The sequence below is a fragment of the Schistocerca gregaria genome, unplaced genomic scaffold (assembly GCF_023897955.1).
Source record: "Schistocerca gregaria isolate iqSchGreg1 unplaced genomic scaffold, iqSchGreg1.2 ptg000668l, whole genome shotgun sequence".
Classification (NCBI taxonomy): Eukaryota; Metazoa; Arthropoda; class Insecta; order Orthoptera; family Acrididae; genus Schistocerca; species Schistocerca gregaria.
In genome coordinates, this window is record NW_026062051.1 from 54,873 (window position 1) to 71,551 (window position 16,679).

The 16,679-nt window shown below is 55.3% G+C and overlaps 5 protein-coding genes across 7 annotated transcripts; 2 read left to right on the forward strand and 3 right to left on the reverse strand.

Moving 5' to 3' along the window:
* Positions 1 to 31: 31 nt before the first annotated feature.
* Positions 32 to 2,345, forward strand: LOC126318432 (uncharacterized). Its single transcript, XM_049993369.1, has 2 exons — positions 32 to 119; positions 196 to 2,345. The coding sequence occupies exons 1-2, from the start codon at positions 48 to 50 to the stop codon at positions 1,456 to 1,458; spliced, it is 1,335 nt and encodes a 444-aa protein (XP_049849326.1). The 5' UTR covers positions 32 to 47; the 3' UTR covers positions 1,459 to 2,345.
* On the reverse strand, positions 2,257 to 6,856 carry LOC126318431 (structural maintenance of chromosomes protein 5-like). The gene is made up of 2 exons (XM_049993368.1): positions 6,662 to 6,856; positions 2,257 to 6,534 (listed from the first exon to the last, which is right to left on the reverse strand). Exons 1-2 carry the CDS (start codon positions 6,760 to 6,762, stop codon positions 3,453 to 3,455), a joined length of 3,183 nt encoding a protein of 1,060 aa, XP_049849325.1. The 5' UTR covers positions 6,763 to 6,856; the 3' UTR covers positions 2,257 to 3,452.
* Positions 6,857 to 7,204: 348 nt separating this feature from the next.
* Positions 7,205 to 12,162, forward strand: LOC126318442 (uncharacterized). Of its 2 annotated transcripts, XM_049993381.1 has the most exons (3): positions 7,205 to 7,324; positions 7,540 to 7,895; positions 8,371 to 12,162. In XM_049993381.1, the coding sequence occupies exons 2-3, from the start codon at positions 7,573 to 7,575 to the stop codon at positions 9,146 to 9,148; spliced, it is 1,101 nt and encodes a 366-aa protein (XP_049849338.1). In that variant the 5' UTR covers positions 7,205 to 7,324; positions 7,540 to 7,572; the 3' UTR covers positions 9,149 to 12,162. The 2 variants fall into 2 exon arrangements, with proteins under 2 accessions (XP_049849338.1, XP_049849339.1); XM_049993382.1 differs by lacking the exon at positions 7,205 to 7,324 and having other exon boundaries at positions 7,540 to 7,908.
* On the reverse strand, positions 9,293 to 12,921 carry LOC126318439 (valine--tRNA ligase-like). The gene is made up of 3 exons (XM_049993376.1): positions 12,683 to 12,921; positions 12,151 to 12,596; positions 9,293 to 11,993 (listed from the first exon to the last, which is right to left on the reverse strand). Exons 1-3 carry the CDS (start codon positions 12,892 to 12,894, stop codon positions 9,430 to 9,432), a joined length of 3,222 nt encoding a protein of 1,073 aa, XP_049849333.1. The 5' UTR covers positions 12,895 to 12,921; the 3' UTR covers positions 9,293 to 9,429.
* Positions 12,922 to 12,926: 5 nt separating this feature from the next.
* Positions 12,927 to 16,174, reverse strand: LOC126318441 (elongation factor 1-gamma-A-like). 2 transcript variants are annotated; one of them, XM_049993379.1, is made up of 6 exons: positions 16,089 to 16,174; positions 15,948 to 16,008; positions 15,535 to 15,851; positions 14,359 to 15,431; positions 14,131 to 14,274; positions 12,927 to 14,036 (listed from the first exon to the last, which is right to left on the reverse strand). In XM_049993379.1, exons 4-6 carry the CDS (start codon positions 14,365 to 14,367, stop codon positions 12,981 to 12,983), a joined length of 1,209 nt encoding a protein of 402 aa, XP_049849336.1. In that variant the 5' UTR covers positions 14,368 to 15,431; positions 15,535 to 15,851; positions 15,948 to 16,008; positions 16,089 to 16,174; the 3' UTR covers positions 12,927 to 12,980. The 2 variants fall into 2 exon arrangements, with proteins under 2 accessions (XP_049849336.1, XP_049849335.1); XM_049993378.1 differs by lacking the exons at positions 12,927 to 14,036; positions 14,131 to 14,274 and having other exon boundaries at positions 14,455 to 15,431; positions 16,089 to 16,159.
* Between the last annotated feature and the right edge of the window lie 505 nt (positions 16,175 to 16,679).

Below are 16,679 nucleotides of genomic sequence, written 5' to 3' on the forward strand. Positions count from 1 at the left end.
AAATTACGAGCTTGATTTTTTCTTTATTCAAGGGCATTTGGTACGCCATGAGCGGTTATGCCGGGATTTCTCGGCGTATTAAAGGATGTGTGTTGCAATTGAGCGCGGCCGTTCAGAAGGTACAATTGTGAGGGTATCCGGATAGGGCCCGGCTTCCGTCTTTGTTGCGGTACAAATGTCTAATTTCTTGTGAAGGGGGAATTTAGGGGCATCGAGGGGCCCACGCAGAGATTGGAAGCGTTGTTGAGGGAGCTTGCGGACCATGTCGTTTCGTTAGATATAGATCCAAACCAGGCAATGGTCCTAGACGCGCAACTTGGATTTCAGACCCTTATGGGTTTGAAGCCGGAGATGAACGTGCTGGTGGACGGACCCGACTTGTTTCCAATGATTACATCTTATTTGAAGAGACCTTGGTGCATGACAAACACGGTGTCCCATTTTGCCTTCGGCTTTCTCTACAATTTGGCGCAGCTCAATAGCGCAAGATTCGATGCCATCTGCGAAAACGACGGAATTACTGCACTCAAGGAGTACTATTATTATTCTGTTGCAAGTAATGAAGGCGAAGCACCGCTGTCTTCGGCGAGCAGAACCAAACTCAATTTATTTCTGGCATTTTTGTACCAGCTGAGCAAGGGAAGAGAGCAGGTTTTTGTTTCAGAAGGAGTGCTCGATCTAGTTCTGAGGCATGCTCACAACGTGGACCATGTCTTGGTATTTTTGTCGAGTTTTTTGCACCAGGAAAATTTGCCTGAAACGATTCATTATGTGGTCAACCACAAGGAGTTTCTCAAACTCGTCCAGACAACTGACCCGAACTCCCCGAGATTGAAGTTGGTCATCACCATATTGCGTAACTTGGCTCTTTCGCCCAACACGCAGAGCACTATCTTGCCCTTGATTCCCAGAATGGCAGAGGGTGCTGTCGAGTATATGGATGTCGATAATCTGCTCAGCATTGTCTCGAACTTGGCTGCCACCAATCAGGCAGAGATAGATTGGTCCGCGTTTTTTTCGGCGATCTTCCCATCTATACTGAAAAAATTAGAGGCGCATCTTTTGGAAATAGGCCGAGAAGATCAATTCTATAGCGCTTCTGACCAGATCAATCCGTCCAAAAGGCATTTTTGGGCTCGGCTCATGCAAATCCTGAAGCAGCCGAGGGCGCTCGAAGCGAGCCGTTCCTGCGCTCCCGAACAAGCTAAGACACTGATGGAAATGGTCTTGCGCTCTGATGAGTTTGTTCTTTCGAACCCGACCAACAAAGAGGTGCTTGCTCGCTATTTCGAGGGCGTTGGTGCGGACGAGCAGCGCGTTGAGAAGACAACCGAGGGAGATGTGGAAACGAGCGCGCATATGATGCCCGGCGGCCAGTGCGGAGTCAAGGATGCGTTCGTTGAAGAACAAAAGACGGTGGAGCGAAAGGCGTACTCACTAGAAAGGGAGAAAAGCTGACAAGTGTGTACGGTATGAAATTCATTCTTTTAAGAAAATCCAGAAAACCGGAGAGTAAATGGTAAGTCTTGGCTTATTGCGTGAAAAGTCTGGCCCAAAACAATGTGAGGTGCCGAGGCGCGGTAGGGAGCTGGCTCCGGGACTTTTTGATAGCAAGGAGAGGAAAAAAATACTGCAGAGGATCAATATCCACAGGTGGATATAGGTAGAGTACATGGCGACAGAACTGGCTGCAGCGACAGATATCAGCATCTGAATTAGTAGAATACGCAGCCGAAGAGACTTTGGTTTTGACATGGCGAAGACATTGAAAAAGGAGAGTTATGGAGCAGGTCAAGAAGAAAGAAATTGAGTTGACTGATTTAGAGCAGCAGAGTTGGTGCCAACCGATGAAGAGTAAGCGGGTCGAGAGAAAGCGCCCGGGGCCTGGAAGATTTAGAAGTCTCAGCGAAATACCAGGACTGGGGAACAACCACAACGCGAATGAATTTGCATTCAAGGCAGTACTGGCCGTGTCTGCCAAATGCGTGACCGGGGGTGTTGTTGCGTGCTTCGAAAGGGGAGACCGTATGGTGCGGAGGGGTTGCGTTTGAGGAGTGTGCGAGCAAGGGGCTCGGTTAGAGCCGGGGACAAGCAAAAACGAGAAAGAAAATCCAGGGCATAAAAAAATGAGTTCAGAAAAAAAGGAAGAATTTCGTTTTTTCGAAAGTGATGCGCCAAACGCAATGGATACAGAAATTCCTAGCTTAACGAAGCAAAAAATCGTGCGTCCACAAAACTGGCCGGCCGACAGGTGAATTTCGAAAATTGGGCGTCTGCGGAATTGGAGCCGCGTGCGCCGACGAAGTCTCGCAATTTTTATTGAGTAAAAAAATCGTGTCAACCAATGCGTCTTGGAGTCGCCTTCTTTCCTCGGTACACTTGACCGGCTGCGATTCGACGTGAACCGGGCCGGCGCCAAGGCGAGGGGATCGCGTGCGACCCGCACGCATCGAGAGGGCCGGAGGCGCGAAGCCGAGGGGGGCATTTTTCCCCTGTCAAACCAAAGGAGGCGGTCGCGTTTGCTGTCAATTTTTTGTGCGCGAATGTTGTGAGGTCACAGCCGGCGCTTCTTCCTTTTGTCGCCTGCATGGTCTACGTCTAAAGAGAGGTAGCTCGTTTCTTGAGGGTTGCCCGTTTCAGCATGGTACTGAAGTGCGGGCACCGGGGAATAGGAGTAGGGCTGCGGGATCGAGCTGGGAAACAAGCCGCCCTCGGGTGCGCCGTATCCGAGTGGAGGAGGCGTTTGCATGCCGGGTTTTTTATTGTTTGCAGAAGGGCAATCTGGCGAACATGAATTGCTTTGTTTATGTAGTTTTTGCCTCACCGTTTCCCACCTTTCTGCGTATTTTATCCTCACGTCCTCGACGCTTTCTTCCTCGGGAGCGTAGCCGACCCTGAGCAGGTGTCCCATGAACAGCGACTTGTTCAGTTTCTTTTTCGTATAGACAGATTCCGAGATTTTATAGAATGCGATGCAATACGATTTGGTGAAGCTTTTGTCGGAGTCCGCGGCTTCTTCTATTTCGTAACACTGCTCTACGCCCCCGTATTGAGAGACGTGATCGACGAGGTCCTCTTCGATGGACTTGAAAGAAGGGACGTTTGAAAACTTCAGGAACCTGGTGAAAAGCGTGAGTTTTGGTTTCGCGGCCCGCCACGCCGTTTCCCCCGCCGAAGAGAATAACTTACCTAGACTCGTTGTTCACGGTGTAGACCTTACAGGGGCTGGAGGGCTCGTCCGAGTTCATCGTGCAGAGCGCTGCCGTGGGGCAAAGTGTCAAAATGGGTGCGCGAAAAAAAAAAACCGTCGCCCAAGTGGCTCAGGAAGCGCCCCGCGGAGAGGGCGCGTATCGAGTGCGTCCGCGGAGGGAGTGCGCATACGGAGAGCGCGCGGGTCGTCCGATCGGCGGGGGGTCGGGGTCGGCTCTTCCCTGGCGCGCGAGGCCGCGCGGCTAGGAGTTCTCGGAGCAGGCGACCCAGTCCGAGGACGGCACCATGTGCGGGCCGTTGTAGATGCAGTGGACCGTCACGCTGGGCGTGAACTTGAGGTCTGGAAGCAGCTTGGGCGTGATCAAGAAGTACTGCGGCGTGTTGGGCTGAGAGGCTTGAAGGACGATTTGGTCGAAGACTAGGCGTTCGTTGTACTGGTCCATGCCCTGGTTGATTTCGTCGACCAGTCGGAACGGACAGTCGCTCAGGGTTTGCAGCGCGATCAGGTACAACATCGTGGCGACGGATCGCTCGCCTCCGGACTGAACTTGGACGCTCAGCCTCTTCATGTCTTCGGAGGCCCTGTAGCTGACCCATATTTCGATGCCGTATTTCGAGAAGTCGTCGTCGGCGTCCACGGCGAGCTTGACGCGGCCTCTGCAGTTGATTTCGCTGAAAAACGCGGAAAATTTGGAGTCGATTTCGGCGACGATCGCTTCGACTTTGGCGAGCCAAGAGCTTTTGAGCGACACCAGTTGCTCCTGCACTTGTCTGAGGGAGGTTTCGGACTGGCCCATGCTCCGATTCACCTCCTCGATTTCTCGCTTGCACTGGCGATACCTGTCCACCACGTCTGGGTCCGGCGCCGCCGCGCCCGACTTGACCCTCAAGCTCGCGATCACGTTTTCCAGGTTCTCGAGGTCGTCGGGCAAGCTTTCCCAAAAGCGCCGCACCTCCTCGCTGGGGGGGCACATGTTCGCCATTTCCAAGAACTTCGCGGCCTCCGACATCGACTGACTCAGCTGGCCGTGAAGCTCCGACATTTCGTCGGTCAGCTGGCCCAGCTCCAACTTCTTCTGGTGATAGGCCTTCTTGAACGCGTCCAGCTTGCTCGCCTTGCCGGCGCGCTCCAACAGAGCCTTGGTGTGGAGCGCGTAGGCGTTCACGATGGACTCCGTTATCCGGTGAATCTTCTCCGCGCTTTGCAGGCGCGCGTTCAAAGACTCCTTCAGGCGGCCGTCCAGCGACAACGATTCCGCATCGACGTCGATGACGCAGTCCTTCAGCGCCCTCTCCACGTCCAGCACCTGCGCCCTGACCACCGCGACGCCGCCGCCGGACAGCGCCCTGATGTCCTCGCGAATTCTGGGCAAGTGGTCGTTGATCTCCTCGACGCGCCTCCTGATCCTCCCGATCGCGTCGTGGACTTGAATCTTCTGCTGCTCCAGGCTCAGCACCGTCTCGTTCGCGACGCTCGACTCCTCGAGGTCGACCTTGACGAAGAACCGGGCGGGTCGCAGCTGGTCGATCAGCGACGACTCGGCCGACCGGTACCTGGACACCGACACCTGGTAGATGTACCTCGGGCTGAGGTAGCACGTGACGCCCCGTCTGAAGAACCTTTTCATCGAGTCGACGTTCTTCTCCAACTTGCTGGACCCGTACGGTATGCAGTGGAGCCTGCACTGCCTGCAAAGCTCCGCCTTCACGACGTCGTTGGTGCATATGATCTCGTCTATGTAGCCCTCGACGCCGTAGTCGCTCATCTCGCTGACGGGGACCGGGTGGGGAAACCTCTTTTCGGAGTCCTTGTTGTACATGATCAAAGGCGGCACGACGCCGCTCATTCTCCCGTGCGCCAAAAACGCGTCGCGGTCCTCCTCCGAAAGCGCGATGAATGCCATCTTGTAGTTGTGACTAATCACCTTCTCGAAGAAGGACGCGTGGGTCTCGTCGGCGACTTGTATCTCAAACAGCAGCGGACCGTATATGTTGTTCTTGAGCACGCCCTTGTCCAAGCTGACCTTCACCCAATCGCGATAATACAGGACGTTGGAGAATTTCGGCGCCAACATGCTCCGCATCCTCAACTGGACGTCCTCCACGGACCTCAACACGAGGCGAGCCTCGTCAATCCTCTGCTCCAGAGCCTCCAAGTTCGCGCGCTGGTCGCTCATCTCCAACTGCAAGTTTCTCTTCTCCAAGACCAACGCCTCAAACTGCTCGTTCAGCGCCCTCTTCTGGGCCTCCTTCTGCGTCTCCGCCGCCTCCAAGCTCTTCTGCTTGGCCTGGAGGCCCCTCAGCCTCTCTCTGTACTTCTCCGCCATCTGCTTGCCCTGCTCGGCCCTCGACCGAAGGTCCGAAATTTCGGCCTCGATCTTCGCCGTGTTCGTGACCTCCTTCATCGCGCCCTCCGTGAGCGCCGACAACTCGGCGCTCAGCGAACGACTCTTGCCGACAATGTCCATCACCCTCTCCGCGCAAATTTTCGTCTCCTTGACCTGCTGCTCAACCGCCCTGCCCCCCTTCGAAATCTCCGCGTCCAACTTCCTCTTCTTGTTCTCCAAGCCCCGATACTGGCTCTGCAACTCTATGGACCGCTGTCTCATGTCCTCGTAGTGCAGCCAGTTTTTCTTGCTGTCAGCCATCAGCAACTCCTTGGCGCACCTCTCGTACTCGCGATACCGAGCGACCTCGGCCTCCGTGGCCCTGAACCGCTCGGTGAGGTCGCCGAGGTACTTCTGCTTGGTCGCGTGCTGATTCCTCAAAACGCTCTCGTCCCTCTTCAAATTCGAAAGTCTCACGTGCTCGCTCTTCAAACTCTCCCCGCCCACCGCCACCTCCGTCTCCTGGAGCAACTCGACGTGGTCCATCGAGGCAAACGAAGAAACAAGGTCCTGGGGAAGCAGCTGACACAGGTTCTCCACGTGGATGTTCAGCCTCCTGGTCACCTCCAACACCTCCTTGTAGGAAGCCGGCCTGTTGTCGAGCCTCCAGACGTCCTGCTTGGACTCCTTGTGCAGCACGCGGTGTATCAAGACGCTCCCGCGGCCCGGCGCGCCCTGGAGCTCGATCTCAATCGTAGAGCGGTCGCACCCCAGCTTGATGAACTCGTGCAGGTTCTTCGCGCGCCCCAGCGCCGACGGGTGGCCGCACAGGCCCAGCACGATGGCGCACACCAGAGACGACTTGCCGGTACCGTTGGGACCCAAAATCACGTTCAGCCGGGGACCGGGAAAAATCTCCGCCTCGGTGTAGGTCACGAAGTTCTGCACCTTGAGACGCAAAATGGTACCGACTCGATACGCGGCGGTCGAGGGAGCACTGCCGCGCGCCAAGTCCGCAATAGACAAACAAGAGATGACGTTAACACCACTTCAGAGCCCGGGGCAGAGGCGCGGTCCAGTCGCCGCCGCAATCAGGTCACTTTGCACGGTGATTTGTGTGGTACCTTGTCGCATCAGACGTCGGAGCCATCGTTTTGAGCCGCTTCGAATTGCTCGGTCTTCCCTGGTCGCGGCCGTCATTGGCGGAGGCGCCCACACGTTTCATGTGTCGGACGCGGCCCACTCCAGGCTTTTTTCTCTCGCCGCCGCCGCAAAGGAACTTTGGGTTCTGTGAGCCGCGTGCGTGCACAACACACACTTTTTTTGTCTGACGCGCGAGGCGCCCCCTTTTTTTCTGTTTTTCTTTTTTTTTTTCTCGGCGCCGCAGCGGCTCGCACGACGCGGCGCTCTGTGCGCGTCGCGCGGGGGCCGTTCCCGCCCTTCGCCGCGAAGCGGGCGAACGCAGACGCCCGCGACCCGCGCCGAGCCGTCGAAAGGAAAAAAAAGGCATGCGCGTGCGCGCGGCGCGCCTCGCAGCCTCGCCCACCGCGGCCGTCACGCGAAGGGCGGGGCCCTCGAAAAAAATTCGTGTACCAATGTGCTCTCGAAGTTTCTCTGTGGGAGAGTCTTGTGTGTGGCCTGCCAATTGTGTCTTGTGTACTCGACACACTTATTTTTAGAGCCTCTCCTTGTTAATTTCCTCATCTGCAATACTCGTGTGAATCGAAGCGCATTATTTTTGTCTTCAGTGCGCGGTTCTCTATTTTACTTCGATCGGCTCTGTGCGTGTACGTGTGCGCATCTCGACCTTCCATTCGGCGGCGCCGCACTGGCCGCGTTTTGACACCCGTTTTCGCCGCGCGCACGGGCCGTCACTCTTTTTCGAGCGAGACGCCGCATTGTTTCGAACGGCGCTCTGGGCGCCGCGACTTGACCGGGTCAACCTCGCGTCGGGGCCGTCGCTTTCTCGCGTAACTTTGCTGACCCCCCGCCTCTCTCTCAGAATTTATGTTGGAAGACCTGCCTAGCAAAGAAAATGACCACACCGAGCGTGCCAGCCGGACCTGGCTTGAACAACTACGCCCCCTTCTCGATGGGAAATCAGACCCCAGACAAATACATGCGAGGGGGAACCTCCATGAGGGGATACATCCCGCCGATGAACGCCTACCACGTACATCAAGAAATGTACATGAACCCCAATAACGTGGTGCCGAACATCAACAACCTGAACCCGATGCCGCCCGGGATCACGGGGCAGCGCCGACAAGTGCCGTGGGAGATGCAAATGCCAATCGGCCAAAGGGTCATGACCAGTCCGAGTCAGACTGCCAGAGTCAATCATAGCAGTGTGAATGGGTATGTGCAATACGTACGTGTGTGTGTACGTGCATTGTTATCAGAGGTGGTCATGCTTTTTTTTTTTTTTTGTCACCCCGACGTTCTGAATTTCGTGCCGAGCGAGCCGTTCGAACTAAGAGAGAAAAACCTGGATTTGTTGCACCGCGCCTTACCGCGCTTTGTTCGGTCGTGACGTTCGCGCTCGACGTGCTACGCCGGCGGGAGGGGAGTCTAGCGACTCATCGACAGCGCTGCGAAGCGCCGACGCATCTTCGAAGACCCCGGTGCATTCGGCGCTGGAATGTGCCCCATTCCTGAATGATTTGGACAGTCATGTGGCCGACATGGATCTCGGAGCTCAAGGTGAGACAAAATGTCGCGTTCGAAGCGAGTCAGAAGTTCCGGTGCCGCCCTCTTCGGCGATTCTTTCTGAGCCACAAACTGGTCCACAAAATCCGTTCTACAACACTCCTAACCGCAATGCCTTTCACAGATCTATTTTTGTGCAAAAATTGAACGAGCCGGACAGGAGCGCCAGCTCGCAGAAGCCGGTTGGCAACGGCTACTCGAACCAGAACCTGCAACTCCAAAAGTTGCAGCAGCAGCAGCAGCAACTGCTCTACCAGATGCTTCTGCAGAAGCAGAGACAGCAGGCGCACCAAAAGTTGGCCTCGCCGTCTTCGACGCCGACTTTGGACCCGAAGGGCGAAACTACCGAGAGCGCGGCCGAAAGTGGCAGCAGCAACGGCTACTCGAAAGTGGGCAATCCCCTGACGGATATCTACACCCTGAACGGTATGAAGGCGCTGATGAAGCAGAAAAACCTGAGCATTTTTACTGCGGGGTTGGACTTCTCCACAGCCGAGTTCGATTCCGCGCCCGCTGAGGAGATGTGCTCTAGTTTCGCCGGGCCGTTCGCCCACCTGGCCAAGAAAGAACCCGAGCCGAAGTTTCCCCCGTGCTACACCATACCCTGCCAGCCGCCCATCTCCGAGATGCTGAAACACTTTAGCGACGAGACGCTGCTGTACATATTTTACACCACGCCGAGAGACGCCCTGCAGGTCACCGCCGCGCAGATGCTCCGCAGTCGGGAGTGGAAGTACCACAAGGAACAGCAGGTCTGGTACCACAAGGCCAAGGACAGCGAGCCGCTCACGAAGACGAGCACCTACGAGAAAGGGTCCTATGTATATATGGATATAAGCAAATGGGAAGAAGTGAGAAAGGACAACATCATCTTGGAATACGACAAGCTAGAGCACGACTAGGAGAAGGCTCGCGCGAGGAGAGAACCGAAGGCGGAGCCGGCGCCGACCTGCGAACGGCCTTCGCTGAGAATTGTACTGGATGTGTGAGACCGGGCGACGCACGTGTGCGTGTGTGAAGAGAGCTTATATTCACACACTATCGCATCGAGAAAAAGTCCGTGTGTGGCTCGTGTATTATAAATTCATGTACATACACGTTGTGTGTCAAACGAGGCGGCATCTGGCGCGGCTCGAAAGAGGGGGGGAGGGACGCGGTGAAAAAAGAGAGACGCGCTTTTTTGTTACTGCGACAAGATGGCGGCCTTGAACGCGTTCCTTTCCAAACTTTCGTTTTGGATCGTTTCGACCCCCTTTGCGCGCAGCGCGAACAGCACGTCTTCCCACATTGGCTGCAGCTGCTCGACGTGCTCCGGGTGCATTTGGACTTGGAACCTTTCGACCGAGTCGGAGAGCTTGAGCCCGCCGTCCGCCTTGCACTTTCTGAGCGTGTCGACGCACGCTAGGGTCGTGGTGAGCGCGTTTTCGTACGCGCTCAGCTTCTTCTCGTCCGATAGCTGCGGGAAGCGGTCCGAGAGTTCCCGTTGAGTGGGGTAGGGAGAGAGGTGGACGCTCGAATAGCGGGTGCGCTTCGCCAGGGACCAGGACCAGACCTCCTCGGTGATGTGTGGCAGAATGGGGGCCAAGAGGCGCAAAATGACGTTCATGGCGGTTTGCATGGTTGCGATGGCGGAGTCGGAGCCCAGGGGGTTCGATTCGCGTTGTCGCGCTCGGGCCTTGACCATTTCCAGGTATTTGTCCGTGAAGCGGCTCCAGAAGAAAATTTCGGTTTCTCGGAGCACTTTCGAGAACTGGTGGTGTCGGGACCACTCGTCGCACTGGGTGACCAGTTTGTGGAGTTGGGAGAGTAGGGAGAGGTCCAGAGCGTGCGTTACGTTCGCGTGGGGCGAATGGGGGGGGTGGGAAAAGACCAGTTTTCCGGCGTTGAATATTTTCGTCACGAGGCGCTTTCCGACGGTGAGGTGTCGGTCGTCGAGGACCGCGTCGTTTCCCAGACGCATGTATCCGGCCCAGTAGCGAACGCCGTCGGAGAGGTATTTTTCCAGCACCTGGGCGGGCGCTAGACTCGCGTTTCCCTTGGACTTGGACAGTTTTTTGCCCTTTTTGTCGAGGACCCAGCCGGAGATGGCCACCTGTTTCCAGGGGGTGGAGTTTTCTTGCAGGAGGGACTTGACGATTGTGTAGAACGTCCAGGTGCGGATGATTTCGTGCGATTGGGGTCTGAGGTTCATGGGGAAGAGTTGTCGGTGCAGTTTTTCGTCCTCGAGCCATTTGGTCGCGATTTGGGGGGTCAGGCTGGAGGTCCACCAGGTGTCGAACACATCTGGGTCTGGAGCGAAGCCGTTCTCGGAGTGCCTCTGCGCCTCCGGGAACTCGCTTGGCGGGTCCGAGAGCGGGTCGACGGGGAGCCGGTCTGCGGAAGGGAGTATGATTTGGTCGTACAAGACGTTGCCGCGCTCTACGCGATAGTAGACCGGGATGGGGACGCCGAAGAACCGCTGCCGACTGATGCACCAGTCCGAGTTGAGGCCTTGGATCCAGTCGTTGTATTTTTGAGCCATGGAGGGCGGGAGCCACTGGACCTTCGCGCCCTGTTCCAGCAGGGCATCCTTCTTGTCGAGTGTCTTCAGGAACCACTGTCTGTTTGGGATGTACTCGAGGGGTCGAGTGCCCCGTTCGAAATACTTGACTGGGTGCCGGATGTGCGCGGGGGACGAGCAGAGGGCGCTCGGCTGGCAACCGTCGTCGTCGAGTCGAATCTCTCCCGCGAGGCACTTGAGGATTGTCTTGCGGGCCTCTTCGACGGACTTGCCGGCGACGACTCGGTAGTATCGGTTCGCCGCATCCGGACGGAGGGATCGAAAGGCGTTGTTCGGGCGCGCGGCGACCGATTCGGGTCCTTGAGGCTTGAAGTCTACGTCGACCAACAGCCTGCCGTCCTTGCCGACGGTTTGGAGGAGGGGGAGCTTTTCGCTTCGCCACCACTCGACGTCGAGCGAGTCTCCGAACGTGCAAACCATGACGGCACCCGTTCCCTTGCTCTGGTCGACCAGCGAAGACGAGAAGACGCGAACTCGAGAAAAGAACAAGGGCGTGACGACGTCTCGGCCGACCACGCCCCTGTACCTCGCATCGTCCGGGTGCACCGCGACGCCGACGCAGGACGCCAACAACTCGGCGCGAGTGGTGGCAATCACGATGCAGCGGCTCGAATCGTCTGCCAAACACATTCGAATTTTGTACAAGATTCCCGCGACCTCTCTGTCCTCGACCTCGGCCTGCGCTATGGCGGTGCCGTAATCGACGTCCCACAGCGTGGGACTCGACGCCTGGTAGACCTGCCGCATGTCGAGCAAGTTCAGGAAGTTCTGCTGCGCCGCCCTGCGACTGGCCCTGTCAATCGTGGCGTATTCGTACGCCCAATCCACCGACAGACCGACGCGGGTGAATAGCTCGCGGAAACGCGCCTCGTCCGCTCGAGCGACCCCCTCGCACAGCTCGACGAAGTTCCTCCGAGAAATCAGGCGGCGAGGCGCGCTCGGCGACGCCGGGCCTCGGGGCTCGACCCTCAGGCCGGGCACGTAGGCGACGCGGTCCGAGCACCAAACGTGATAGAGGTCCTGCACTCGGCGCTCGGTGGGCAAGCCGTTGTCGTCCCAGCCCATCGGGTAGAACACGGACTTGCCGTGCATGCGCTGAAAGCGGGCTATCATGTCGGTCTGAGAATACGAGTAAACGTGACCCATGTGGAGCTCTCCAGACACGGTCGGGGGAGGCGTGTCGATCGCTATTCACGCCCACCGACGCACGCGCGGCAAATCGTACGCGCCGAAAAACCGAATTCGTCAACCGAGAGCGCGTGTCACATATGTATTCATACACATAGTACACACGCGACAGAAACTTTCAGCCAACCGCTTCCAACCGTTTTTTTTTTTACGTACAAAAAATTTCGTTGCTCGACCGGCTGTCAAACTTGTAAATGCCGTCCTCTTGCCAGCGGCGCGCCCACTCCATTTCCGCTCGGTGAGAGAAGTGACTCGGGAGTGCGCGGACGTCGGTGTGCGGGACCGCCTGCGCGGACTCGTCCCAAGCCGCTGGCTCCAGCGCCGAGGGCCGAGCTCTCGGGGGAGCGGCGGCCGGTGGCGCCGGGCGCGCGACCGTCGAGTGAGGCCTCTCGCCGCCGCGCGGAGGCGGGAGCGGCGAAAGTTTTCCGACCCGCCGCGAAGAGGCGTGATTCCCGCCATCATCGGTAATCGCGACTCCGTTTTTTCGCCGAAGGCAGAGCGGAACCAACGTCCGCGGCGCCGTCGCCGAACGACGACACGACCAAAGAGCGCGAGCCCCACAAGGCGCCCCCTTCGACGCGCCGCGTCTACGCCCCAACGCCCTTGCAAATTAAAAGCTATTTAGAAACCTCGTTGTGACGCACGCGGCGCGCGCCGCTCCGTCTTTTCCTCTCTCTCCACAACCTACCCAGCGTGCGGCCAAACTGAACCGCGCCCGGCGGCGCGCAACACAAAAACCCCGGCCGAGCTGACACTCGTCCCCGGCGGAAGAATTCGCGAGGCACTTGTACCACCCACGCGACCGATTTCGCGGACTCGCCTCGCGCAATGGCGTCGAGGCCTCGAGGAGGGAGGACCAGCCAGGGCCCGCAAGAGCCGACTCGGCGCATCGGATCGCATGCTCTTCTCTTTTCTATGACCGAGAGGAAATGTGTTTTTTTTGAATAAGAAAGGCCTCTTTTTTTTTTATTTTTTTTTCGACAGAATTATTTGAAGACAAATGAGTCGTAGACGACGTCCGGACTTCTTCCCTTGAACACGTCCGGCTGCTTCATGTACTCCTCGATCAGGGCCTTGTCCTCGGTATTGTTGATGTCGGCTTGGCGCCAGACGTAGCTGTCAACGTCATCGACGTACTCCGCGGTGAGCTCGGCGGGGAGCGTCAAGCCACGGACCAAGAAGCAGGCGCTAATTTGGAAGTTGTTTTCCTCCCCGTAGAGATTAATGATGGCGAAGGCGTATTTGCGCGCAGCCTCCAGACGGTGCATGAAACCATTGATGAGGTTAGAGACCATAAATCCTTTGGTCAGCTCTTCGTTGTACTTGTACTCCGCGAACCACAAAGACCACCCAGCGGAGTCATAATGTTCCCAGAACCAGTTGACGGCGTACATGGGGTCCTTCCTGTTGTTCGAAAAGACGCGCTTCCATTCTTCTAGATCAAAGGAAGTCGGCGCAAGCAAGTCCAACGGATTCTTTTTCGCCGGCGAGGCGCCGTTCGCGCTCGGCTTTGGCTCGGGCTCGGACTTCGGGGCCGCCTGAGGGGCCGCCTGAGGCGCCGCAACCGCCATTTCAGTGCACATCGAAAAAGGCGCGGGCACGACGCTGAGGAATTTCGGCTGATTGATGATGGTCTTGAACCAGCGGGTCACATTTCCAAACGGCTTTCTGTAATCCGGGGAAAAAACTTTCTGATAGGGTATGTGCAACGTGCAAGCGATGACGATGTCGGCCAAACTCACCGACTCTCCCACAATGTAGGTCTTCTTCGCCAAGTGCTTGTTCAAGACGTTCAACGCGTCCGCGACGTTCTTCTTGGCCGTCTCGGTAGCCTCCTGGTTGTACGGAAGGTAGCCGTATATGGGGTACAGCCACACCATCAGAGGCTGTTGCAACTTGCCAGTATCCCAATCGATCCACGCGTCGATCAGAGACGACTCATAAGGCGACGAGCCGTAACACACGTTTCCCTTTCGCGCAAAGTACTTGGCTATCGCATTGCTCTCCCACAGCGGGCCGTCCTCGCTGTCCAGGGCAGGGACCTGTCGCACTCGCGGTGAGTCGCGGCGCTTGCGAAAGATAGACAAAACGCAAAATAAAAAAATTTTTCAAACACCCAATATCCGTAACACATACCTGGCCAGGGGGAAAACGCTCCAAATAAGAGGGCGTCTTGATGGTCTTCATGTCGAAACTCGGCGTCTCGACAGGAATGTTGGCGTAGGCCGCGGTAACCAGCGCCTTGTAGGCCCGGGGGTTATTGGGATATGTGTATAGAACCTGAAATGAAGAACAACGACGTCAAAACCTTCAACTGGCCGAGCATCCAAAACGTGAGGGAAGCGCGCGGAGCAACCGACATACGTGTGGCATAAGGACGGAGTCAAGCTAAAAATGAATTTCGCGAAAATCGCAAAGGCTCAAATTCTTAAAGCCCGAGACGCGTCGCAGAGATCTAAATTTTTTTTTGTTCGAATCGGGCGTCTAGCCCTGCAGTCGCTCTAAAGCTTTATTGTGGTGTCATGTGTTGAATGCGTTGCCTCTCCTGCGCGGAGAGACTTGACACTTTGTTTCGCCGACGAAATTTGAGTTCATGCGTGTTCGGGATGATTAATTGTCTTGAGATCCCACTTGTGGGACAAGTCTATGGCACGTCGCGCAAATTGCTCGGCAAGCAGATCTTCTGAGATGCTTTCTGCCAATTCGGAATACTGTCCCAAAGCAGAATTCAATGCTTGAACTTCATCGGGAAAAATTGATTGGATCAACTCGATGTCGGATGGCTTCGACTGAGCATAGATTGCCTTCAATTGCTGAACAGCTGCTTTCACTTGATCCGCCGAACCTCTAAGGTGGGCCTCATTGATAATATTCCAACTTTCAATCACAGACGAATCCGTTGAAGCCTCATAATGCAACCCAGCCTGGTACAAAAGAGCCAAGCCGACTTCTCGAAATTGATCTCGGACCTCAATTAGGCCATCGACAATCTCCCCAGCAGTCCACTCGTTAACGGGGACGCTTTTTAACTTTCTAATAACTTCCGCCTGTTTGTCAATGAGTTGGAGAGTCCCTTGCTTGTCTCCCCGCAAAACGGGCCCGAATTTCTGACAGGACTCCTTTAGAACTTTCGGAAGCAAGCTATCCATATTTTTGCTGATTTCGTTTTTGAGGTATCTGTTGATGCACTTGTAGACACACGCCAACCCCAGCAGACGCATCGCCTCCTCTTCTTCTCTATTAAAGGGAATTCCAGTCACCGTCGAAAACAGCACTCTTTCACGCTGCAACTTATTAGCTGCCGCGTAAGCCGTCCACCACGTCTCAACCGGTGCCACCGTGTCCAAAGGCAATCGCAGACCGACAGACGTGTTCACGGACAACACCTCCCCAAGGGTCATTTCGTATTTCAGCTGGTTCAGAAGCATCTCATCTGGCTGAATATTCAAACGCGTCAGGCAAACACAAAAACTGCGTCGAAAAATCTGAACCCATGTAGGGAATAGCCTTTTATGTGACAACCAGCAGTCGCAGTCGTACCTTAGAAGCCAGCTCGGCGGCTTCCGAGATCGTGTCAATTTCCCGAAGCCAAGCCACCGCGCGAATATTGGCATCCTTCTTCACTTCCAGGGAAGCCGTTTTTCGAAGCAACTCAGGCTTTTCGACGAGTTTAACGGCTGTTTCTAAACACAAAAGGCCCTCCAATCTTTCGTGACGCTGTTCTTCAGTAAACTTCGTCTCGACTGGATGGAGGCACATATCTAAGCGCCTCAAAATATTCTGATTCTGGGCCTCTTGCGTGCGAGTTCCTAACTTAGAAAAAAGGAACCCTACGCGGCCAATAGGGCGACCTGGAGCTACAAAACAAGTGCACACAAAGTCAGAAAAATACCTGCAAAAAACGTACGATTGGCTCTTTCAGAGCTACTGCTCCCTAATTAACACCCTCGTACTTAGAACGACCTTTTCAACATTGGGTTTCACGACGTAGCCACGCCTCTGGACTCGATTGAGCTAGAAGGTAATTGGCGAAGAATCACAAAGAGACGTCAGCGGGTCCTGCAATAAAACAGAGAACACATGGCCAAACCTACCTCTATCAGCTTGCAACTGCGGTACATCTTAGCTATTGAGCACCTAAATCCTGGCTTTTGCTAAAGAGTGCTTGATAGTATAATATGGAAAAAACGCGGTATTTCAAAACCGATTATTTTGCTTCGTATATTGAATATTGTATACACACATTATACAAGCATACCTGAGCGTAAATGTTCATACACAGACTAATAACTCGAGATCATTTTCAAAATCTGAACTTGCTCATTTTCACGCGTTTGAGTTATTCGACTCATTTTTTCCTCTTACATTGCTACCTTACTCCGTATGTGTTGTTCCGAGTTGCTTGAAAGCGTTTAGCCAGGCTCACTGTTACTTGTGCCTGACAACTACCAAGTTAACAGCTGTAAACAAAGCTCATGGAATGCCAATGAGAGGTATCACACCCTGGCATCTGTCACAGCTGCATGGAGATGTTATTTTGAGTGTGCATCAGCTCTCTGTTTTTTTGCTAATTACAAATCCTCTTTCTAATCGCTTTTTAGAAAAAGTGACAGGTAGGGACAAATTCCGCATCTATGAACATCCAAGTTACTAAAAACTTACTTTGTAGCTATACATTATTTACC